This window comes from Grampus griseus (assembly GCF_964374135.1).
Source record: "Grampus griseus genome assembly, chromosome: 8".
Lineage (NCBI taxonomy): Eukaryota > Metazoa > Chordata > Mammalia > Artiodactyla > Delphinidae > Grampus > Grampus griseus.
This window is the reverse complement of record NC_139002.1, coordinates 55,675,090-55,701,757: the sequence shown is the minus strand read 5'-3', so window position 1 is coordinate 55,701,757 and position 26,668 is coordinate 55,675,090. Positions and strand designations below refer to the sequence as shown.

General features: G+C 44.9%; 1 protein-coding gene across 1 annotated transcript; it reads right to left on the bottom strand.

The window, feature by feature from the left end:
• Positions 1-544: 544 nt before the first annotated feature.
• On the bottom strand, positions 545-25,988 carry THAP12 (THAP domain containing 12; the record flags this gene model as incomplete). Its single annotated transcript, XM_082660071.1, has 2 exons — positions 545-873; positions 24,278-25,988. 2 exons carry the CDS (start codon positions 25,986-25,988, stop codon positions 545-547), a joined length of 2,040 nt encoding a protein of 679 aa, XP_082516197.1.
• Positions 25,989-26,668: the final 680 nt, after the last annotated feature.

Sequence of the window (26,668 nt, the reverse complement as noted above, 5' to 3'; positions counted from 1 at the left end):
TAAAAGCAAATAATCTGGCCGAAGCACAGGTCCTGCTTAGAATCCTACAGTGCTTGCCCCGCACTGTTTACAAGGCCCTGCTTGGATTGGTCCCTGCCACTCTCTCCAGCCCTGCCTTGTGACATTTCACCTTAACTCAATACTTCATTAACACAATATACCTGTAATTTCCCCGACTGCCGCCCTCTTGGCCTTTGCATATTCTATTCCCTCTGTCCATCGCATGCGTTCACCTTTCAGAGCTTATCTTAAATATCCCCAGGAAGCCTGTCGAGTGCAGAGCCCTCCTGCAGATTTCCATGGTGCGTCTGTTTGCCTCCGCTGCCCAGGTCCCGCACTTGGGCAGCACCGGCGAGCTGGGGCGCGGGAGCTAATCCGCTGCCCAGTCCCGGGTCGCACGTGCGCCCCTCAGGCTTCGCGGGCCGGAGAGGTTAAGACTCGAGTCCAGGCTTCTCCTCCCATGGTTCGCGCGGGGGGAAGGTGGGCCAGGGCCAGAAGGGGAGCTGGAAAGTCCGTTTCCGCCCCCTCCGGACCCACGGAATATTTATGGGCTGCTGTAGGGGTGGACGGAGGGAGGCGGCCTCGGCTGCCCGGGCCGGCGGGGAGCGCCGTGCCCTCGGGTCCCGGTGGGGGGCCGGCGCATGCGGAATGGGGACCCCGAGACCCCAACCTCAGGGCGCGTCAGTAGTCGATTAGAGGCGACCGCAGCCTGGAAGCAAAGAGCCCCCAGCTGTTTCCTTCCACTTGGGGCGGGGCGAAGCGGATGAAGGCGGGAAGGAGCCTGGGGAGGGAGGGAGGTGTGGAGCGTGCCTGTGCTACTGGGGCGGGCAGCCCGCGGCGCGTCGGCCCTCGGAGTCTCGCGTGACTCGCCCACTTAGAAGGCGGGAAACAGAGGTGGTCCCTAAACAGAGACAAGAAGGGCAGTGCTGATTCCAGGGTCCCCGCTCTGCCCACTGCGCTGTTCAGCATCACTGTGGGCCCAGGGCGGTTCACTCTTAGGTGAGCACAAGAATCACAGGGACAGTTGTTAAAATGCGGGTTCCAGGGCCCCATCTTCTACTGATTAGGTATGTCTAGGGTGGGACCCAATAACTGGCTTTTAAAAACAGGCGGGTCATACACACACATTGTGAAACAATGGTGAAGAGATATTTCGGAATAGGAAGGCTCCCCTCAACTGATGGCCAGGATGAAGCAAGAGTGAACAGGGTGGGAGAAGCAGGGAACCTAGAATTGGAAGGGATGGATTTGAATCCTGAAACCAACATTTTCTGCTGGGTTACCAGGAGCTGGTGATTAACCTCTCTGTGCCTTCATTTTCCTCTTGCCGAAAATGGAAATAACATTCAGCCCCCAGAGTTCTGTAATATCAAAGAGATCTGTGTAAAAATGCTTTGCACGCTAAACCACCACCATCATTATTATTCGCTGTCGCTGCCAATCCTCTAGGCAAGGAGAGAAGCCAGCCTGAGGTGGTGGTGGTGATGAGCTCAGATGCCACCTCCTATGTTAAGCCCACCCTGATTCAGTCACTTGGGATGAAGCCCTCCTTCCTCTGGACTGCACACCACTCAACTTCTTTATCCCTATTCGGTACTCCTTTTCTGTGCCTGGGGCTGACTTTGCAGTACATGTGCCAATTTTTTTTTCACCAGAATGTGAGCCCCTCCTTTGAGGAGCCCCTGAGTTAGGGATAATGTCAGAGGGCCTGGGTAGTGGAGACAGGAGTTCAGTCCTGTCACTCATTAGTCATGGGATCTTGATCTATGGATCCACCTCTCTGAGCCTCTATAGCTATAAAGTATAAAGGTTTAAGTGGAAAAATGTCTGTAAGGTTCTGTAATGTCTATCACTCAGTAAGTCCAACTTGGGCAAAACAAGATACAAGCTTGGGAGACTGAGAAAGGCATCACAAAGAGTGGCTTTTGACCTGGGCTTTTAAAGCCAGGAAAGATCTTTTTTTTTTTTTTTTTTAAGCCGGGAAAGATCTTAACAGGTAAAGAACTGGTGGGGAAGGCCCCTGCAGGCCCTCTTCCATATTCTGGTTACACTCTATTTACTTCTGTAAATTGGAAGCAGAGAATTCCTGCTTTGAAATATGTTGCTGTTCATTTAAAAATTGAAATGGGATAAAGATAACAAGTTGAACACACACTGTGGTCTTTCCTGAAACCAACTAGAACAACAGTAAAGGGATTTATCAAAATATTGGAAACCAGACACAGCCAACAAAGAATGGTAACTGACTGAATCCTAAACAGGCAATAAAGAAAGTTGAGGAGCAGCCCAGTTTACACTGTGAAACCCCCATATAGTTTAGGAATTGGCTGTCCCAGGTATTTCTGGAAATTAGATGGGTAGGGAGGCTTAAAAACAGGAAAATTGTTTGAAAATATATTTAAGAAGCAATCAGACTCCAGATACCCTCCCCACCTGGTCGAATACTGAAGGTCTATTCTCAGAAGAGGCTAACAGAGGATCTCTATTCTGGGGGCACTCTGACAACAGGAATAAAGTGAACACTTTGTACTCAATATTGAGGCCTCTAGCCTTCTTTCTCCATTAGGCTACCCAAACTCTGGCTGCCAGGAGAGTACCCTCCAGGCAGGAGATTGGAAGAGATTTTCTCTTGACCAGTTCAACAAAAAAAGACATGGAATGGCCCAACAGATCCCTGTACACAGCCCCAGCCATGATCATCATGTATCAAGTCTTTTAGTGTCCCATTCTTAAATATAAGAAGACAGCAAAGGATGAATAAACATTTGAGGGAAGCCTCTAATAAGAAAGAGGTTAAGGGACTTCCCACGTGGTGCAGTGGTTAAGAATCCGCCTGCCAATGTAGGGGACACAGGTTCGAGCCCTGGTCCGGGAGGATCCCACATGCCACGGAGCAACTAAACCCATGTGCCACAACTACTGAGCCTGTGCTCTAGAGCCCGCGAGCCACAACTGCTGAAGCCCTCATGCCTAGAGCCTGTGCTCTGCAACAGGAGAAGCCACCACAGTGAGAGGCCCATGCACCGCAGCAAAGAGTGGCCCCTGCTGACCGCAACTAGAGAAAGCCCGCGCAAGCAACAATGACCCAATGCAGCCAAAAATAAATAAATAAATTTATAAGAAAACGAATGAGGTTAAAACAAACATCAGGGGGAAAAAAAAAGGAACGTGAAAGATAGGGACTATGCAAAAAGTAGAAGACTTAAAAGAGAAAACTGTCATTAACGTCCTAAGAGATAAGATATTGCATCCATGAACAAGAATGGGATGCTACAGGGAAAAAAAAAGAAGAAGAAGAACTCTTGGAAAACTTCAACAGCAGAAAATGAAAAACTAAAAAAATACAAAGTGGTTGGAATATAAATTTGAGAAAATAGAGCAAAAAGGCTAAGAGATGGAAAACAGAAAAGACATGATAGTTTGAGGGCTAGTCAAGGGAACTCAACATCTGAATAACAGGAATTTTAGAAAGATGGATTAGAGAAAATGTCCTAGAATTGAAATACATCAGTTTCAGATTGAAATGCCCCGTTGAGGATTTAGCACAATTGATGAAAGCAGACTGACACCAAGACATCAAAATTACAGAACCCTGAGAACAAAAACATCACAAAAGCTTCCAGATAGAAGAAAAAATAAGCAGGCTTCAAACAAAGCTTTAAGAATCACACTGACATTGGATTTCTCAAGAGTAAGGTGGGAACTAGGAGACAATGTGCCTTCAAAATTCTGAGGGAAATTATTTCCATCCCAGCCAAATAATTATCAAGGGTGCAGATAAAGACATATTTAGTCATGTAAGGTCTCTTTGCACATTTTGTCAGGAAGCTACTGGAGAATGTGCTTCAACAGAAATGAGTGAGTAAACCAAGAAAGAGGAGGACACGGCATCGAAGGAAGAGAAGACGCCACAAAGCAGGAGGCAGAGGAATCCCCAGGCCAATGGTAGAGAGGTAGAAAGTAACTAATCCTGACTGAAGCAGGTTGAAAGACTCCAGAAGATGAAATTGGTAGACTATCCAAAGAATTTAAGCATATCGAGAGGAGATTACATAACTGTAATTGTTATGCAGGAAAGGAAAAGTAATCAGCGCGTATTACATGGCTCACTTGTCAACAGCATTTATATTGCCTAATAATGCAAACAGTGAATACTGTTCCAACCACACTTGTGATGTAATTATACTGGGAGGATGACAGGGAACACAAAATGGACATGTGGGTGTGGAGAGAGCAAGGAGAAAGGTGGTGGGTGGGTGGGAGAAAGGTACTTAAAACTAAAAAGAAATCAAGAAGTAGCATCATGAGGAAATAATTCAGAACTGAAAGCAATTGCCTCTGCAGAGTGAGAAGTGGTCTGTCTGTGTGTGTGTATGTGTTGAATGGGGGACTACTGTTTTCCACTACAAGCCTTATAGACTTTCTAAACTATGTGCAGGTACAACTAAAGTTTTTAAACATTGAGTGAGTGACAAAAAGCCCCTTAGCCAAGGTCACTAGTGGCTGGAGGGCAGTCGTTTTCAGCAGAAGGCTTAGGCTAACACTGACCACCTCTGAAATGCGAGCAGGAGAAGAACATTCTGGGGGATTCAGGGGAGCTAAGCTGAGTAGGTGGAATACAATTCATCTGTCGAGGGCAAATTCAAATACCACGCCTTCCTGAAGCCTCCTGTGGCCCCTGCAACCTCATGGATTCTTCCTTCTCCCTCATCCCTTAACCCATTGTCATTACTGTGATCACTGCCTGTCTTCAGCTGTAGATATTCTGTCTGTCCCACCAGGCTGTGAACTCCCTAAGGACAGTGACTTCAGCCAAGTGACACAGAGAAGCTGCTCGATACATACTTGCTGTGTGCATGCATGGTCAGCACCTAGTGAGGCCTGGGGACATACTTATTGAACAGAATAATAATTAATTGAACAGAAAGGATCTTCTTCCTTAGAATCACTTTCACCTGTGTTTTTAGTACAAAGCAAGTCCTTGATAAATGTGCTCAGTGGAGCGAATATGGCCTCCTGGACTCCCAGCCTGCTGTATGATTTTAACAAATGTCTTAACCTTTCAGAAAGATGCCAGGATTTCCCCATAGATCAATAAAGAGAAAAAAAGAGGTAGAGAATGATTTTCTGGGTCTGGGGAGAGAGGAGGTGGCAATGATGGTGCACAAAAGAGCCCCTGGGGATTCTTAGGTGTCCAGGAGGGCGGGTGGGTGGAAGGGAAGAGTTATAGCTAATGAAAAGCAGCTAGAGAGAGGCCTGGATGGGAGGAACGATTCATCCCTGGCATCTCCTGCCCAAAGCCACTCCTCCTCGCCGTCCCCTGGCCCTGGCTTCCAGCAGCCAGCGGTGCTGAGTCCCGCATCTGGAGGGACATTTGTCCAGATCCTCCCTATCCCCTAGGACTGGGCGGTGGAACCCCAGGCCAGGCCTGCCTCCCTCTGGTTGGAGCATCTCCAAAGATGCCAGTTCTAGGGACTCAGGTAGAACCACAGAGTGCTCACACTGCACGGGACATGAGATCATCTAGCCAAATTTTAAGTCTTACAGATGAGTAAATTTTAAATAAAGATGGGGGAGACCAGGGTAAAGTTGCTAACATTTTATTTTGCTCGGTAAAGAAAATTAAAAAAAAGAATTACCACAACCTTCTGTTTCTTAATCTGGGTGGTGGTTACAGAGTTTGTTCACTTCGTGGAAATGCATCAGTCTGGACACTTGTGAGTGTGACTACTCTATATGTTAGAATTTGTAAAAAGTTTACTCAAAGAACTATCATGGGGACTTCCCTGGTGGTCCAGTGTTTAACAATTCACCTTCCAATGCAGGGGACGTGGGTTCGATCCATGGTTGGGGAAGTAAGATCCCACATGCCGCGGGGCAACTAAGCCCACGTGCCAAAACTACATAGCCTGCGTGCCACGACTAGAGAGAAGCCTGTGCACCGCAATGAAGACCTGACGCAGCCATAAATAAATATTAACCAAAACAATAAATAAAAATAATATCATGTACTATCACACCATTATTCATCTTAAAAGACATTTTAATGCTATAAAATGGGAAAGGCATAATCTCAATAAAGGTCAGTCCTTCTAAAAAGGGGCAGTGGTAAATTTACAATAGCATAGTTTGCATGTATGACAGTAAAACAAATTCCAGGGGAGAAACAAAACTTTATATTACTGTATTACTCATTCATTGGTTTTGTCAATTTAGGAGTCTATATCTAGCTTGTTCTTAAGCTTTATCATGGTTCTTGAGAAAAACCCTGTTTCATTTTGGTTATCTTGTGGGAAAGGGAAGCCACACCCAACATAGTTCCACTGAATTTGGAATGTTCCACCAGAGCTGAGAGAGGCTGAGGACCAAGAGAGCAACCACCAGCCCCTCCTCCCCCTACTGCCTGAGGGGGCAGGTGGCCAGGTGGTGGGACTCAGAGCCAGCGGGCACCCTGATCACCCAGCACAGCGTAGCAAGACGTTTACCTGAAAGGAATGCTGCAGACCAAGGAGACTTTTGTTAGAGACCCTGGCCCATCAGTGCATCTGCAGGCTTTTGGAAACCACCCTTCTATCAGACTCCTTTATGTGAACACTGAGGCCCAGAGAGAGGAGGTGGTTTACCCAAAGTCACACAGAAAATCAGTGAAGAGCTGGGGCTAGAACCTGGGTCTCTGGCCTGTCAGCTCCACATTCTCGCCACCCCTCTGGGCTCTGGGGCTCCCGGTAGTCTCCTTTCCTGACCCTGAAAGAGGCTCACAGGTCCTGCCATGTTGCCATAAACTCTTCAGGGTTCCAGCTCTGGAGGCCAGAGATAGGCTGCTGCTGGGCTGCAGAGGATCAAGTTACCTGCTTGGAGTGGGTCCCTCCCAGGAGCCAGCCGCTCTCCAGCTTGGCAGGAGGACAGTTAGGCGAGGCTGGGCTCATGGAAGATGCCAGAGCTTCTACAATGGAGGGCTTCAGCGATCCAACACCTCCTTTGGGGCTACTGTCACCAAATCCAAGCTGACACCCTGGCTCTGGGCAGAGGATGGCAGGGGTGGGTAGGGGCGTGGGGTCTGGTTGTTCAGAAGGCTCTGCCAGGTATGGGAGGGAAGGGGGTGGGAGGGCTTGGCCTCTGCAAGGCGGCTTCTTTCCCTCCTCCTCGAGGGCTTTGCTTAGGCTATGCCTTTTTCCTGCTTCTGTTTCCTCTTAGACACGCCTGCCTCCACAAAGCCTCTTTGACTGGGGACCTGAGGTCTGGTCTACATTTTGGGCCTCCGTCACCTAATCTGTGAAATGGACAGTTGTGAGCATGGGAATATCTCTAAGGGTCCTGTCAGCACAGACATTGAGCCTCTCAGGTCAGTTCTGTGGTGGGTGCGCTCCCAGATGAGGACGTGGACACTTGGCAGCCCAGATGGCTGATTCCTACCCTGAGCGGAGGAGTAGCTACCCTTAGTTTTTCTACCTTATGTCAGTGCCTCAAATCAGGAAGAAAAGCCTGTTAACCATATGTTCCAGGCACCTGGAAGGTATCAATAAATATTTGTCGAATGGATGAAAGAATATTAAGGTTTAGCATAAGGTTATGTTTAAGAAAGGTGCCACTTTAAAAAAGAGAATCAGGGCTTCCCTGGTGGCGCAGTGGTTGAGAGTCCACCTGCCAATGCAGGGAGCACGGGTTTGTGCCCCGGTCTGGGAGGATCCCACATGCCACGGAGTGGCTAGGCCCGTGAGCCATGGCCGCTGAGCCTGCGCACCCAGAGCCTGTGCTCCACAACGGGAGAGGCCACAACAGTGAGAGGCCTGCGTACAGCAAAAAAAAAAAAAAAAGAGAATCAAAGACCTAGTCCAGCTGTGCTCATCTGACAAAAAGGAAATAGTCCTGATGAAGGTCCTTTCTTGTTAAAGGTCACACAGGGAATATACATGGGTCCAGGCAGGTGCCCTGAGCCCAGCTCTTTGAGTGCTGCTCTTCTGATGGGTGACAGCCCATCGAGGGTCAGGGCTGAATGAACAACCCCACTACTCCACCCTCAAATCTGTAGCTTCCAGGGACACTCTCAGTCTTCAGTGGGCACCCTGAGCTTCTTGAAAATTCCCTGTCATTCCTTGGGCTAGCTTGCTCCACTCTACACCCCCTTCTTTTGAATTTCCCCCAAGTTCCCCATCTTCTGCTGTAAGCTGTGTGACCTTGAGGAAGTTGCTCAGCTTCTCTGAGCTTGCATCATTAAATTGAGAGAAACATTACTGATCCTGAAGGGTTGCTGTGAGGTTCACAAGCTCTAGCAGAGAGAGTGCATGATAAACTCAACATTTATGGGACACCCCCCCTTACTCTTTGCCAGACACATGTGAGACACAGGATCATTTCTTGCACAAAGCAGGGTAGGGGTTAAGCGGAAATTAGATTCACAGGCAGGCAGGGCCGATCTGAGTTAGAATTCTGGCCCTGCCCTACCACTGACTCACTATGTGACCCTGGCAAGTCACGTAGCCTTTCTAGGACTCTCTTTTCTCATCTGTAAAATGGAGATATTAATAACTACCTTGCTGGGTAGTTGAGAGGATTAAATATGAACACTATAAACACCCAGTGTTTGGCATATGGTGCTCAGTGAAGGGCAGCCTTGCATTTCTTTCTCCATGAAGTGCCCACTGGGCCAGTGCTGTACTCCTACCCTTCCCCCACGCCCTGCACACTCCCGCCTCCCAGGTCCTCAGGTAAGCACTTGCTCCTTGTGTGTAGTAAGTCCTCAGTTCAAGGCTGTGGAATCCTACTTGGGTCTAATAAGGAGCACCAAAATAAAGGGAAATGAGGAGGCCCCAAGATGCGGAGCTTGGAGTGAGGGTGCTGTGCTTGGCTGGCAGCCAGCAGGCCTGGCCCTGAGCCCCCGGCAATCACCTTTCTAAATCATATCCTTCCCTCCAAGCAAGCAAGCCGGCCCTGGTGGAGGCCCTGGCCAAGCACAGCAGAACCTTTGTGAGCTCTTGGCTCTCCCCACAGCTCCCCGCCTCATCCTGTCATCACCTGCAAGGAGCCCTGGGGCGGGGCTCCAGGCAGGGGAGCAGAGCAGTTCCCAGGCTCCCTGGTCCCCATCACCTCCAACAATCGCTAACTGCCTGAGCCTGGCATTCAAGGCTCGAGGGTCTGGTCTCAGCCCGCCCTCCAGTCACATCTCCCTTCAGGGCCCCTCCTCCCCTCCCGGGCTGACACCTGGTCTTTGATTCTCTGGAGAGATGTTCACAGGGCCAGGGCTGTGGAGAGGCAGGAAGAGGCCGTCACTCCAGGAGAGGTCAGCATTGTGTCCCCATCCTCTGCTGCTCTTAGAACAACACACTTCATCGCTACCCTGGCCGGTCCTAACCACTCAGACCTCAGTTTAAGTCTCCACTGGCTGGATGGCTGCAGGCCCGAGAGTCTCTTTCTTCCCTTGTACAGAGAGAGGAAATCCCTGCCTAGAGCAGGGCCTAGTGGAGCAGCTTTCTGTCCACTCAGGGACTCGAGGAGACCCCTTAGACTCTATCCTGGCCCCCCCACCACAACCCAGGAATGGCTGTGCCAGGTGCCTCATCACCACCCAAGGACAGCTTGGGCTCCAGAAACCTGACTCTGAAACCTCCATCTCTCTGAGGTTTAGGCTTGTATGAGTCACTGCTCAGAACTCTCCCCCTGCAGCTTGGACCCTGGGTAGTCCCTCCTCATTCATCAGGTCCAGCTGCGGAGGTGCCCCTGTGACATTCTCGCTGAACACTGCCCTACTGCCCATCACTGCCGCCACGGCAGAGCCTCTGCCTATCTCCTTCACCACTGGATTCCCAGGGTCTAGAAGAAGGTAGGGGCTCAAAAACAAGAACAGTCTGCCTGGCCCAGGACCTCCACCCCCTTTGTTGTCAGCAACCAAACCCACCTTCACGTCACTGATAAGTAAGCGTTTCAACATGAAAAAAAATCATAAAGTCAGACAAATGACAAATGGAGAAAACATACACAAGCCAGAATGCTAATTCCCTTAACATTTTATAAAGTGATAGGAAAAATACCTTTGTTCACATTTTTTTATCCAATTGGAAAGAAGTAAAACCTACAAAAAAGAGAAAAGTAAACATTTATACCTGTGAAAAGATGCTTAACCTCACTCAAAACAAAAGAAAAATCAACTAAAAATAACAGTGAAATGTCCTTTTTGAGCTATGGCCCTCAGATTGGCTTAGATGAAATAGAATGCTATTTATGAGATCTACTTGCATGTGTTTGCAATAATGGATAAGGATATTCGTTGCAGTATTTTTTAGAACAATAATGGACCAGATAGTAACCATTTTAGGCTTGAGGACCATACGGGCTCATTGCTACAAGAATAGGCAGTGGGCCAGATTTAGTCAGCAGGCCACAGTTTGCCAACCCCTGGTTCAGATTAATAAAAGATTAGAAATGATCTCCATGTCCATCAGTAGAAGAACGGCTAAACACACATGACATATCCCTAGGATGGAACATGCCTGCAGAAGAAATGTGCTCATCAGTTGTCTCCAACTACATTTTGAAAGGAACACATCCTGTGTAACCTAGAACTCCCTAGGAAAATACAGAAGAGCCACAAATAACTTCCTCTGGAAGGAGGAAACTGGGAGTCCAAGGGAGCAAGTGTGGGAGGAAAGCTTTGCAAAGCATACCCCATTGCTCAGTTTGAAATGTACGCATACTGTAAACACACATTAACTTAAAAACAGAATTAGTCCCCTAGTCCAAACAAAAATGTTCCCTGAAATAAACGGACCTGTGGTGAAATAAGTTCGGTCCATACAGGGTTAAGCAAAGTTAAAGTGTCTTTGCGCAGGACTTGGGGCAGGGGTGTGGGGGTGTGTGTGGCCTTTAATATGCTGCTGTGCCTTGTGACTCCCAAGGAAGACACTATATGTGGCACTTCCTATGCTTATTGTGGTACCATGTTTCCACAGAGCATCTCTGGGGTCTACTATTCTGTGACTAGACCTCTAAGAGCAAGCACAAATGCCTTCACCCTCACTATATTCTCTCTCCCTCCCTCCCTCCCTCCTCCCTCCCCCTCTCTCCCCCTCTCCCTCTCTCCCTCTCTCTCTCTCTCCCTCTCTCTCTCTCTCTCTCACACACACACACACACACACACACTTACACACACACATACACACACTCACACACACATAAGGTACCAAAGAACCTCCTTAAGGGCATTCCTCAGGTGACTGATCTCATGAGATGCTCCGTGGTCACATATTCTTGGGAAACGCTGTTCTGCCAATGCGGATGATAAATTATCGCTTACACTTCTCACAGATTTTACAGCTTCTCTGCCTTTGCTCACACCATCCCTTCCATCTGGACTGCTCTTTGTTTTAACCCACTTCTTCCTGCCAAGTTCCAGCTTATCTGTCGAGGCTTGGGTCTCATGCTTTCTGCATCATGATGAAGACTTCTTGGATCCTGGCAAAATCCTAAAGATGCCTGACAAGGGTCCCAGACCCTTGCTGAAAGAAAGAAAGAAATTACTGAGTGCAATAGAGGAATGCCTGAGGGAGGGAGGAGAAAGGGACAGAGGGCTGGATGGGTGGAGGGCTAGACTGCTGTGGGTGATTGTGATTGGGTTAATGAGTGGGGATGCAGTAGCTTGTTATACCTGTGTCCACAAATCTGTTCATCGTGGATGGCGCCGGCAGAACTTCAGCTCTGTAGATCTGACTGATTGCCCCAAAGCAGCTTGTTGGCCTGTTCTTGGGCAGTCCCAGGAAGAGGGGAGAGGTCCCTCTCTCCCAAGCCTCTCCCCTGGGCCCTCATCCCTATCCAAAGCCCCACCAAGAAAAATGCCCACCTTTGGATGTGGATCTGGGGATGTCTTGCCACATTATGTGTTCCTGCCCTTGTCTGCATGGGCACTCCCTAGGAAGTGGGCATCCCCTGAGTTGTTTTGAACAGAGAACCTGTGGGGGTCTGTAGAAACTGAGGTTTCCTCACTCCCCACCCGACTCTGCAGCCTGCTAGACACCCCAACACTGTGCCTCTAGGGGGCCCTATGAGAGTAGACCGGCACAGGGATCCAAAATGGAGAGGCCAATTCACCTGCTTATCTTTAAGCAAGCTTCCTCATAAGCAATTTCCTCTGGAACCTTCAGCAAAGTGCCTAACTTCTTTGAACCCTATTTTCCCCTCACTCCACAATGGGCATGTCTACCTCATTGACTACTTATGAATATAAGTTAAACAAAGTAGATGAAAGTATCTGGCACATAGTAGGGTTTTTGCAGCAGTTTCTCTCTCCCTTTTTCCCCAGTGTGGATTCTGAGCTGCTAGAGACTGCTTCTTCGTTTTCCATTGTGTGGTGTCAGGACACTGAAAGAAGGATAAATTGGGACGGATGGGAGAAGGCAGCTGTGGCCCAGTCTGTGCCAAGTACAGGTAGGCAAATTTCAAAAGCAGCCTCAGCCCCAGGGAAGGCTTCCCTGAGCCTTTCCCTTCAAGGGCTGCTTTGATCATTCGGCTTGTGACCAGCTGGTTTTCTCGTCAGTCTCCCCTCTCACCCCCACCCACCTTCCGCAGATGTAGATTCCCCTCAGATCAGGTGCTGGGGATGACTCACCTCTAGGTCCCCAAGCCCCCCTCAGTGCTTGGCACAGAGCAGGCTCACCAGACGGAGTAGTGGAAAAGGCTAGTCTCTTCAGTTGTCACTGACGGTCCCTTAAAGAACAGTTTTACTTGCTGCCGAGAGGGTGCCAAGCTCTCGGCAAGAGAGAGCAGGCGCTGGTAGCCCAGGCAAGGAGAAGGGATGAGGTTGTGAGAGGCAGGGATGGACAGAGCTGGATGAGGGACAAGCTACTTTGTGATCTGCCCTTGGGCATTCATTCATTCAACACAATGAACAAATATTAAGTGCCTAGTGTTCGCCAGGCTCTCTGCACGTTCTGGCTTGTGATACTGCAGGGTATTGGTCAAGAGTGATGTGGATCTGGCTCTATGCGTTCTCGGGCAAGTTGCTTAACGTCTCTGAGCCTCAGTGATAGCATCAGCAGTAAGGTCAATGTTTCACAAGGTTGTTCTGAGAATTATATCAGTTTATTTATGTAAATTGCTTGACACAGTTCCTGCTAGATTACTGTTTACAGATATAATTGTTAAAGATAATAATAATCCTGACTCAATCCTGTGTGGGTAGAGCCAGGGCCCCAACAAGCCTTGGAGTCCAGGCCAGCAATCCAGTTCCTTCATCTGAGAGCTGAAAAAACTGGGACCAGGGGAGACAGAGGAGGAACAGGAACAGATCCCCGGCCAGGGGCTTTCAGGGCACTCTTTCCATCTGAGCTGTTGTTTTTCCCTAAGCTTAGAGCCTGCAGAGCAGGCATGCATGCCGATTCGCCAAGTACTCCTCTGGGGAAAGTGGTATGTAAAGCTGGGGCGCAGCCTGCACATAACAGTGCAATAAAGGCAACTTCCGGGATTCACAGCTGAGGATGTACTTAAGATGCAATCCACTGCTGGGCCTGAGATATTCTGCTCTGAGCACCTCCTCTCTCTGGCTGTCCCTTCTGCTGAGTTACAGCCTGGCCCAGGAGAGTTTATTACTTCAGCCCCAGAACATTCTCTTACTGGAGTCTGAGGCAATAATAATGATACAAGTGTATTTGTAAGATTTTCCAGATTCCATCGTGCTGTCATATCCTTAATTTCATCTGACCTCCACAACATTTTTTAACAGATGGAGAAACTGAGGCACAAGGAGTTAAGTAACTTACCTGAGGTCCTGGTACCAGGCAAGGTATTGTCACAAACTCTAGCGTTTATTCAATGACTTAAAATAAAAGCGGATACTCACTAGGTGCCTCATGGAAGCCAGTCTCCATTCGAAATGCTCTACCAACATTAAGTCCCGGTAACCCTCACAAGCACCCTCTGTGGCAGAAACTTACTATTCTTTCCCAGATGACAGAGGACAAGTAACTGACCCAAGGATACACAGCTCTAGCAGGTGGCAGAGCTAGGGTTCAAATCCAGATAGGTGGGCTCCATAATCCCCATTCTTAATCTCTACGTCAGGGTTTCTCAGCCTTGTGCTACGGACATTTGGGGCCAGAAAATCCTCTGTTCTGGGGGCCTATTCTGTGCGATGTAGGATGTTCAGCAGCATCTCTAGGCTCTACACACTACACGCCAGTAGCTTCCCCACCACCACTACCACCATAGTGGTGACAACCAAAAATGCCTCCAAACATTGCCAAATGTCACTTGGGAGGTAAAATCGCCTCTGGTTGAAAACTACTGCTCTGTTATGCTATTCTAAAGTGATAATATGTACAGTTTTTTTTTTTACTATAGCAACCTCTGATTTCAGACAAAATATGTTCTGTAGACCTCTTTCCAAAATGAATCAACATTCAGATTCAAACAACCTTAACTGCTCACCTCCTATGCCCAGGCAATTTATAGACCATTTAAAAAATGAATTGATGCTTAGGAAAATCAAGCAACTTGCCCAGAATAACAAAGCTGGTATGTCGCAGAACAAGAACACGAACATCAGTCTCAAGGTCCACATGACAAACTTTTCTGGTAGTATTCATTCTAAAGTGACATATTCTGTATCTTCTCAATCCTAAGATACATTTTCTCCCCACAATTTAATAGTTTGGAAATTGAGATGCAACTAAAACCAATATTTGTTTACATAGAAAATTTTTTATTCTCCCCAAAGCTGCTATTTAATTAAAATTGCGTCTCATAACTAATAGCCTCTTAGAATTGAGAATTGAGGGCAGGAGCTGTGAATGTGAGAGATGCTGATGGAGTCAGACGGGAAGGAAAGACAGAGCAGTAGCCCTTCCTGTACTGGGATGTTGCCTGGTCCTCTACGCCAGCCGTTCCACCAAAACCCTGCCTCCTTCCCTGCTGACCCCTATCCAGCCTTTGTAACCTAGCTCATACCACACTCCTCCGAGAAGTCTTTCCAGGTCCTTTGGCATGAAGCTCACCCTTTCTAATTTCATCTACAGACTTTTCTTCTTTCAGAGCATTTCAGGGACATGATAGAACATATAGCTGACTAAACACTTTCTCCTTAATCATGGGTGATACTAGCATCCTTGCTTTACAGATGAGAAGACTGAGGCCCAGAGAGGGGCAGCAACTTGCCTAGCCTCTCTCTCAAGGGCAGGGAAGAGAAGTGAGTCTCCAGGTCCTTCATATCAGTACTCAAGCTTGTTCTGGGATAGTTAACCATAACCAGCTGGTTAGCAGTCAGGTTAGCAGAGACTTTCCCTTGGAGAAAACAGTATTCCATGCTGTGGTGAGGTTTGACCATGACTGTACAATAAACGCCGTGGTATCTGTGCTCAGAGTGGTGAAGTGGTTTGCCTAAGGCCCCACAACTCCCAAGTAGCAGCCTTCAGACTGGGTCTCCTCACACCAAACCTCTGCTCTTTCCCCTGTTCCTTACTGCTGGCTTGTCCAACCTTCTCTCACTCCGATGCTTCCAGCTCCTGGGCAGGCCTGCATCCACTCTCACAAGCAGGAAAAGGACAGCAGCTCTTCCAGGCCTCCCTCAGAGAACGAGCACCCACAGCCCTGCTCTCATGATGTCACAGGGGTTGTGGTCTGGCCCCTCCAGCATTGCCCACCAATGATCTAACTCTTCTAGAGCTGGATTCGAATCCTGCATCCAGCACAGTGACGAGCACAGGACCCTGCCCAAGCCCCAGACTCCAAACCAGAGAGCAAGAGGGCTGCAGGAGGTCCCCGTGATGGTGCATTTTCACAAGTCAGTTGGGGACGACCCTGCCAACCCTACAGGTTGTTATGAAGACTGAAATGATGATGCCTGTGAAGACCCTTTATGCACTGTCAAGTGCTGTGGCAGGGCTGGGGCTGGCTGTGCAGTGTATGCAAGGACACAGGCTCTGGCTTTAGACAGACGTGGACTGTGTGACGGCGGGCAAATAATTTCTTTGAAATTCAGTTCTCTCATGGGGATAATATATCAACCTCATCAAAATATGAGTCTTAAATACGAATATACGCATAAAGCATCTCACACAGTGCCTGGCATACAGGAGGCACTCAATAAATATTCAATTCCTCCCTAAGTATAAGCAGCATTACATGAAGCACAGCAGAAATCAATACTTCAATTCTATTATTTAAGCACACTGACAAATCTCACGCTATGGGTAGCAACGCTAACCTCAAATGAGCACTGAGATTACCAATGACTTTAAAGCACCAGCAACCACCTTTGTGTTTAGTCATCTATCTTCCAGGGGGACTGCAAAGCTGGAAAAGGAACTGCAGTCCAGAGGAAAACGCCACTATGTAATGGAGGTAAATTAACAATGTACATCTCCCTCTCCACACTGTTTCAGGTCTGCTCCACTTCCCTATAAAAAGGCTGGAGCTGAGACACAAGAAGGTTCTAAAGAGGGCAATGAAAATTATATGGGCTGTGGTTTGAGAAGGGAAGGAAGAGAAGAAAAAAGCAAGGCAGAAATTACTTGACATAGAAAGGAAGGGGTAAGACAGGTGATAAATAGAAGGGTATTATATGGCAGGGGAGGGTGGTGAGTCACATGCCAAGGTTGTTATTGTGGCAGGGCCTGGGGGGACCAAAGGGAACATGTCTCAAGACCTGGAACACTTTGGAAAAAAGATCATACAAATCACAGACATTACTAATTATGATTAACAGTGACCAATGTGGGGTTTGCTTTTTTAGTTCAACCATGTTCTCTCATTTTCTAAACATGCCCAGAAGCTGCAGGCCAGACTTCACCACACACCTCACCTTTGAAAGGCTCTATTCCTATGGCCAGTTCACACAGACAAGGGGTTGAGGTTCAGCATTTCTTGGAAGATTCCCCTGACCAGAGGGTGATGGCCAACTCCTGAGTGGGAATTTCAAGGGTTTTCATGGATTGGCCCCTAACTGCCTTTACATCTTTATCTCCAGTTGCTTTCCCCTTCCCTCAATCTTCCAGCCACTCTGAATTTCCCATTGGTCCTGGAACACATCATGTGTCCATTCATTCAACAAATATGGAGCACCAGCTACCTGCCAGCACTATTAAAGGCAATGGGATACAACCACAGCAAACATTACAAGGTCCCGGCCCTTGTAGAACTTATATACTAGTGCAGGAAGTCAACTTATTTTTAGAAAAGATAAGCTAGTTTCAAAAGCATCATCAGAGAAAGCTGCTCTTTGGAGATAATGTTTAAGCAAAGATCTGAATGATGTGAAAAATGAGCTAGGAACTAATTGGGCTAACAGCTGTCATGGCACAGCAAGTGTAAAGGTCGTGAACAAGCTTCTCTGAATGTGCCTGGTGAGTGGGAGAAACAAAAAAGACCGTAGTAGCTGGGCAGAGTGAACAAGAATCAGACTAGGAGATGTGGCCAGGGGTAGGCATGGACTAGATTGCGTAGGGTCTTAGGTCATGGTCGGAGTTTGGATTCTGGCCTAAGACCACTGGAAGGGTCTGAGAAAAGGAGGTTCATGATAACTCTGCCTGTTACATGGAAAACAGACTTGGAGAAAAAGACAAAGTGAGAGGTGATAGTGGTTTGAACTGAGGTGGTAACAGCAGAGGCGGTGAGAAGCAACTGGGCACAGGTGATGGGGATGCACTGGCGACAGACACTTGAGCTGGGCCTTGAAGAATCAGCAGCCTAACAACTTGCCATCAGGGCCAATGACTTATCTTTGTAGCCCAAACACTTGGAATAACGCTTGGCATGATGTGTGTTAAATGGAACTGGAAAAGTAGCAACAAATCTTTTGGAAGAAAAATATTTTCATGTAACTAATCTTGAGTTTTCCATTTCAGAATGCTATACAATCCTTCTGAAAATGAGAAAAATAAATACATTGTAGAAAATAAGGAAAAATTTTAATCCCCCATACTCCCACCACCTACCTAGAGACGAACAGTAGTATTTTGGTGTACTTCCTCCCACCCCAGTCTTTTCACACAGATTTTTCTTTAAAGGTGAGGATTTCCACTCTGAGGAGCAGCCTGCTCTACCAGCAATAGCTGGCCGGGTTGACTGCCACTCCACAGCTGCATGGCCTTTTACAAGTCACTTTCAGATCCATAAAATGAGGACAGTAACACCTACCGCCTCAGGTTACTGTGAGCCTAAATAAAATGATTCATACAAAGTACCTAATATGATGCTTGGAGCATAGTAAGTGCTCAGTACATAGTAGCTGCTATTAATAAAAGGAAGTCCAAATCCCACAAGGCACAATTATAAGGAAAGCTTTCAACATCTCATTTTTTAGGAAAAAGGCTTTGAAAACCCACACTGTAACCACATGTATCCTTCCAAAGAAAAATAATCATACCAAGAATAGGAATTTGCCAAATAAGATGTAGCAATATCAAATATTTTTGAAACCAAAATTTTACGGTATGCAAAACAGCAGTGTGCCAAGAACTAACCCGAGACCCTGGCCTGTTTAATAAACCTCTCTCCTATAAAGCTGACATACTTATGGGATTACTGTTTACATTAATAAGTTTGAAGGGTGGACTCTGCTCACCTGCCAAGAAATGATTCTTTCAGGCTTTCCATCTTCAGTTTCGTCTGTGTGGTAGGACAGAGCACAGCACTGTTGGGACACTTTGGTTCTCCCCTGGCCTCTGCCACCACCGAGTGGTGTGATCCTGAGCAAGCTGTCCTGTCTAGTCCTCTGTAAAATGAAGCGTCATCTGTGTAACTCTACTGCTCTAAACTCTACCATGCAGATTTTAATTTAATATGTATAATACTGGTTTAAGGAAGAAGTATCACAACTTAATCGGGTATCTTGAAAGCCTTAAATAGCAGGTGATGACTGGAGACAAGAGCATGTCTCACACTTTTCTAGGTCTAGCTAGGGCATCACCTCCTCTAGTCACTCAGGGCCCTCCCTTCACACCGTGGGTTTTCCGCCAGCTAGGGTGACCATACGTCCTGGTTTGTTCCAGACAGTCCTGCTTTATCTGTTGTTCTGGCATAACTAATAATCGTACCCTTACACTATCAAAAGTGTCCCAGTTGGGATGATGAGTGATAGGATTACCCTACCCTTAGCCCTGCTCCTGGCAGCTCCTGGCTTGCATGTCTGGCTCCCCCATGTGACTGAGCTCACTGAGGGTACGGGCTCAGTCTTACCTTTGCATCCATGGCATGGGATTCATCTCATTCATCTTTGTACCCATGACCCTAGCCTCATGCCTGAGGCTAAATTTAGATTAAGCACCACAGGCATTCAATACAATATTTGAAATAAAATGAAAAGCAAATATGAGACAAGGAATTAGATTTGCAAATCTTTACATCACGTTAGAATCACGGTTCCACCTTTCACTAGCTGTGTGGCCTTCTAATCGTTAGGTTTTCACCTGAAAAAAATACGGACAATATTACCTTTTTCATAGGGTGAAAAAGTTTAAATGAGATAATTCAGGTAAGGTGCTTGAGCACAGCACTGGAATACAGCGAGCACTCTTCCCTAGCAGCAGCTGCTACCAGACAATGATGAACACTCCTGCTGCCGCAACTCTGCTCTAAGAAACGTAAACCAACACCTAACAAGCATCCAGTAGGCACTCAATAAGTGTGCACTAAACGAATACTAGGTCTTATGCTAGACCAAGCTGGCAGCAGACCAGATTCTTGGATTACAAAATGCATTAATCAAAATTATAATTTAGTGGGACTTCCCTGGCGGTCCAGTGGTCAAGACTCCATGCTTTCACTGCAGGGGGCACGGGTTTATTCCCTGGTAGGGGAACTAAGATCCCACATGCTGCGGCCAAAAAGAAAAAGAAAAAAATTACAATTTATAAGTCAAACGGTTTGACTCTTCTAAGTCCAGTTTAAATAATAACAAAAGAAAACCGCACCTCATATCCACAAGAACAGAACATACAACACAGCAGCACTATCTGGCCATATCCTAGACATGTTAATTAACAGCATTTAAACTTCATCCTTGTTATAACTATGACCTCTTTTAAAAGTTATTTTTCTACAAGCATGCCAACTTGGATATTTTGGTCCATCTCTTCTCTTTTTGAACTGTCAGCCTCTCAAGTTTTATGTGATTAATGTATATAGAGAAAATTAGAAAAGGCTTCAGATTGAGTCAACAGTAGTTTTCTTTATCCCTCAATTACAATATCCTCTTTGCAGTATATCCTTCTTGAACATTTGGAATGAATTAAGACTTTAAACTTCCAGATGTTTAAACTACTACTGTAAATTCAAACTCATTAAAAAGGGCAGATTTACTACCTCTACTTAATTTTGAAGTCTGTTGTTCACCCTGTCCGAATAATTTATGAAACCAAATACAGTGGCAGGTAGTGTATTCTATTTATATAGTATTCACGGTGAGAAATAAGGGGCATTTTAAAAGGTCTGGAAATTAACTGCCAGTTTAGCCAACCTATAGATCACACTTGTTTCTAAGCTAGTAATTGTTTCCTGAAACTGATCTAGTAGAGATTTTTATGCTAATCTGTACTAAAAATTACTTTGCTTTTTCTGGCCACAAAAAGCTGGCTACAGAGGAACATTTGATTACAGCAAGAAGACAGCTGCAGCCACTCTAGTGAAGTAAATGGACCTGGATCTACAGCCCTTTGTGGTAGTGTCTTGGCAGCCAAACAAAGGTGGCAGCATTTCTACACCTAGTTTGCAGAGTCTCAGAAGTTTCAGACTTGTTTTTTTGTTTTGCAAGGAACCCACGTTGACTATAATGAGCACATTTTAGAGATGCTGTGCTGAAGGTTGGCAATGGATAAAGCAAGAACATAAAAGAAGCCTATTCCTAAAGCAAATATTTTTCTTACAAAACCTTAAGAATGAAGTGGCTTTCATAATCAGTTTTAAGATTGAAGGATTGGATTGAAGTACCTGGCTCTGGCACTTAATAGCTATAATTCGGGGCAATTCATTTACCTCTGTGAGCTTGAACTTCTCAACTGAAAAATGGGGATAATTCTTGCCTGAATTTTTCTTAGAACTTGAATGATACAATCAAGGTGCTTTGTAAGCTCTAGAGTATCGTATAAATATTAATAAACACTGCAAGTACAACTTTCCTGTTTTATGAATTACTCACTTTAAATAGCACTTAAAAAGTGGCTGTCCCTAATATGAAACAAAAACCAGATCCAACGAAGTTACTGCAGAGGAAATGGCCACAAGAGGAGTGGGCAGTGGGGGGGTCTCTTTCAACTCAATCAACTACTATTTACTTCAAGGGGCCATTGTTAAGAATTAAATAAAAATTACATAAAATTATTAATAACGCATTTGTTCTCATCAATTTACAGGTAACAAATTCTATGTTAGGCTTCAGCTTTTTTTCCCCCAAAACGAGAGTGGATATGTCAAAAGCAAAAATTCCCCCAATTATATATATTAAATCTTGAATGTATTTCCTAGTATCTTTTGAAAACTGTTTAGATATGATACAGAAAATTTTTAATATTTATTTATTTATTTGGCTGTGCCGGGTCTTAGTTGCTGCACGCAGGGTCTTCATTGCCATGTGTGAGATCTTTAGTTGCGGCACGTGGAATCTAATTCCCCGACCAGGGATCAAACCCGGGCCCCCTGCATTGGGAGCGCAGACTCTTAACCACTGGACCACCAGGGAAGTCCCCAGAATTTTTTTTTAAATCGCACAAGGCTTTTATAGACACCCTAATGTGTTATTTTCTTTTAATTTCAATAATCTGATCCACTTAACTATAAGGTATGTGTGTTTGTGTGTGTGTGGTTATAAATAAGTACAACTGTAGTCCTATGGGCCAACCCTAGGCTGTAAGCTCTGTAAGAAAGTGCATGTTATTGCCAGCACTTAACCCAGGAAGAAGCGTGGCACACAGTAAGCATTCAACTAATATTTGAGGAATAAACAGTCACTACATCAACCTCTTTCTGACTATCTAACTCGCAAAAACGATAATCTGTTTCATCTATGGGGAGACTACCATTGACTCAATCTATCTTCAAAGACCAGAGTTTGTGAAGATGCTTCTTAACAAATTAGGGTTTTCAAGCTTTCAATAAATTCTCAAATTAACTTTGAGAACATACAGAGATTATAAAAACAAGTGGTGGGCACCTTTAAAGCTTAACCAATGCTTGCAGCATGAATGTTTTGGATAAATTAGTATAGTTGACTGAAAACAGGGCCCTATTTTATAGCTCTGCCCATCAAGACAAGGTGTCTATTATCCTTACCCCTTCTGGGCCAGCCTCATGACTTGCTTTGACCAAAAGATGTGGTGAAAGTGACGTTCTGTGAGTTCTTGAGCCCAGGCTTTGAAGCTATTGCCTTTGCCTTCTTGGTACTCTGAGACCACCGTGCCATAAGCCCAAGATGAAAGACCACATGACAGGCCCAGCTGTCCCATCTAGGCCCCCAGCCAATCCACCAGCTGAATGCAGAGTCCAGATGAGACCAGCAAAAGAACCACTCAACTAAACCACAAAACTGTAAACTTTTTTTCTAAGCCACTAGGTTTTGAGGCACCAATTAAGTAGTAATAGATAATTGATAATAAATTACCTTAACCCTCATAGCACAAGCTTAAGTGTGGTTTTATAGTTGAGGAAATATACCCAGATTATATAATCTGCCAAGGTCACACCACTATTAAGTGTCCTAAGAACTGTATGCAGCGATTAAAAGGCCAGCTCTGTGTCTCTTTTTCGGTCATCCTGCCATCATGAACCCATCAGTTCTTTCTGTCAAGGACAGAGGCACCTCTTAGAGCTCTGGATATAAGATAAACTCTGTTATCTTTTTTACAGCCTGCATGGGAAATGTGTCCTGATTTGACACATCTGCCAGGTTTGTCCACAACAGGGAAATGCACTGCTATCAGTAAGACCCAGCACTCCGCAAATATACCCCCATCCTGTTTTCTGAAACTCAAATAACACTAACTTATCCCAACATAAAATAATGCAATGACATCTTTGCAATATTCATTCATTTACATTTTAGCCAGCAACAATTACGCAAACACTAACAATTTATATCAGGGGTCATACAGCATATAATACTTAAAATGTTAGATAAATCTTACATTTAATAATTTCACAATTAAAATGGCTTTTTTTTATTCCCCCAAGTAGTAAACCATACACCAAAAGAAAAAAAAAAAGACCTGATCTTCAATTGTGAAGGTGAGAAATATTTTTGAAAAGAGAATTTACCACAAGAATCTGTTTTGTCCCCATCAAAAACAATGTACCTGAACTTTAAACAAAATTCACATTTTATTTAGGTTGAAATAAACTATACAAAATTGATTTTCTTCACCAAAAATAACAGCAATATTTTCTATATTATTCCTAGATAAACCACAAAACACTTATTTTTGTAGGTTTTCTAGGTTTTGTTTGTAAATCAAGATGAGGCAGTAGATATAGTCATGGAAAAAGACAGAAGAAAACAGACAAATCAGTTGTCAGTATCCATGGTCTCTGATCCTGTCTTGACCATGAAACAGAAGTGTTCAACGTATACCTGTCAAAAAGCTTATGAAGATGTAGGCTCAATAAAGGAATGTAAACAGCAACAATCAGATGTGGAACAACAATGGCAGGCTCTTCCATTCAAACTTTAACTATAACTTGTTCCTTCAACTTCATTTGATAAAGGCAAAATCTACACTGAAATCCCTGTTTGGTGAGCTCACACGTTTCTCTTACAGTCTGATCATTTTAACGGTCCCTTACAGATTTTTAACAGCATACTTAAAATTCCTACTATTCAAAGGTCAGTCATGAGCTTCACTGTAATGTTTTATAAAATGTATTCCTTCCTCCCATACCTCCTCAAAATTTATTTCTTCAAAGAAATGATAACTAAGTACCTGACAACTGGATCCACAGTGACAAATGTTATATCTAAAATGACTTAACTAATACAATTTCAAAGTGCCATTAGCAGAGATCACACAGAGTGTAACATGGTACTTTCAATGCTATCTTCTGGAAGAACAGTTAGGTCTCCAAAGCATGGGCCTTCAAACGGGCCATTTAAACAGGCAGATTATCAATGACTAATGTACTCAAAGGGAGGCCTACAGGTCAAGATATTCAGTGATTAAGTGGCCTACGTACACCTTACAACTTTTCTGTAAGATATTTTCAAATTTCTTACAGATTTTTTCAAATATCAAATATAAGAGAAAGCCTATGTTAAAAGTCTCTTAGGTATTTTCAATGGTTTCTGAATTATCTGTAGGAAGTTCTGACTTACTTGTATAGAGTTTGATATATGTATCCACCATTAAATCCAAATCGTGTTTTATATCAAAATTTATGTTAAGCAAAGCCAAGTTACTTGACCTTTGGTCTGTCAAAGTGTTCCTCAGGTATGCTTTGAGACGCTTTCGTCCATTTTCATAGCGTTCATTCTCAACCTTCATCACAGGAAGAATACACAGGACCTTCAGCAATGCATAAACATTAGGAAAAAACTTGATGTCTGGCAGATGAAGGGCTTCATAAATAGTGGATGGAAGTTCTATATCTTTCCCTCTGTGTTTCCACTTGATTCTCCAACAATGCAGCTCAGCAGACAGTGTGTCAGGATTAGGTAAATCACTTCTGTACATGTCAGCATGATGCTCCTCTGATGTATTGAATTTAAGCTGTCCCATGACTGAGGGTACGAGAGATAAGCATTTAAGAGCTTTGAGGTGTTGTTCTGAGAATATATCTTTCAGTTCCTGAATAATGTGTTCCACTGTTGGAACACTTAGAGTTTCTTTATAGTAACTCTCAGAGGTTAGCTGAGATTCCAGGTTACTGTGCTGAGCTCTGCGAAATTTCCCTGGGAGTTTCATCTGAATATCAAGTTTGGCTGCCAAATTTGTGGCTTCCTCAAACCAAAATTCATGATAAACTTCGATATTTTCCATCACTTCATTTAGTGAATGCAGCACTGCAGTCAAACTACTGGCTGCAAAGAAGACATCAGAAGTTTGCCCCTGAAGATTTTTCCCAAAGGCTCTTGTAAAAGATAGAACATTTTTAAGAACAACAATGGTAACGATGAAATCAAAATCTGTTACTGCACTGCAGAGTACAAATGCTCGGCCAGCTATACAGTTATTCCATCTAACATTTGTGTCACTATTTATACCATCTAAACATAAAACAAGTGCTTGTAGGAGGTCCACTAAGATTTCAAAAGCATCGTGCCTGCCTGTCCACTGAGAATGGCAAATTTCCTTCAGTTCTTTGCCCCTTTCTTCATTGTTCTGAAATAGGACAGAAATTACATTGTCAAGTTCTAAAAGCAGTTGTGGTGATCGATGGAAAAAAGAACAAACTTCCTCAATTGTTCCTAACGCGACAGATACTCCCATAACAGGCACTGATTTTGCCAACCACATATTTAAGGCACAGGAAGAGCAGAGTGTGTAGATAGCTTGGGGATATTTCTCTAAAAGTCTAGAAGCAACAACTTTCATTTTGGAAGAAAATCCACTGGACACAATGTAAGCCTGGCCACGACAGTACTCCATGTTTAATCCCCACTTCTCAGTTATCGTAGTGTGAAATTTCACAGCCAAAATTTCTGCATCAGCTTCATAAGGCAGGAAGCCCACAAATTCCTCTCTCAGGTTGTGAGCTTCGTCAACAAACCTCACCAACACAGGCAGGTGCTCTTCCCCTGCTATGTCCACCACGTCGTCAGTGACGATGGAAAAGAAGTGAGAGTCTCTCACTTCCCTGAGGGTTTCTTCCCGAATGCAGCTCTCACAGATCTCTAGCATCTGTTTCTGCTGTGTTTTTGAACAGAACAATGTGTTAACTGCTGTTGTCTCAAAGCGCTTTCTCAGAACCTCTTCACCAGAATTGATCCGGCACTCCAGCAGTGCTTGAAAGTTATCAGGAGTAAAGAGACCTTCTGGGATTTCATCAGCTTCATGTCCATCCAGAGGTATGTTCTGTTTTCCCATAAGAATCAAAATTTCAAATAAAGATTTTAAGTATTCTTTGTTTTCCTTCTCTTCAAGGGTTAAAGGTAAGATGTCTTCATCCTGCTCTTCACCCCCTTCTTCTGCACTGGGGTTCTGAGCATTGCTGTTGTTTATTTCCTTATGTTTTGGTTCCTGTTCAGAAGTTTCATCAACTGGAAAACAAAGAATTAATTTTATAAACAGGCTCATAAGGAGTCATACAAACAAAAAAATTACATTTTTGATTGGTTAAATATTTAAAACCCACAAATTCATTCATTCAACACTCATTGGGTACCTACTGGACCACAGACTAGGATACACAGGTTAAGATACACTCTAGTGGAGGAGACAAACACTGTGAATGGATATATTTTAATCCTGTATGTCAATGCTATCATGAGAGGAACAATTTCTTATAAACTTAATAAGGCACATCATATATACAGAGTAATAAAAGATAGTCCACGTCCTCACAAAAAGGAAGGGGAAGAGAACTAATATGTACTGAGGCACTGCGTTGGCATTTTATACGTAGCACACTGCTCCCTGTACAGGCACGTGGTATCAACCCCATTTGACAAATGAGGACAATAAATAATTGTCCAAGGTCACAGATGGAGGTGAAATTCAAATCCAAGCTTCTCTAGCTCCAAGGTACCTGCTGACATTGTTTCTAT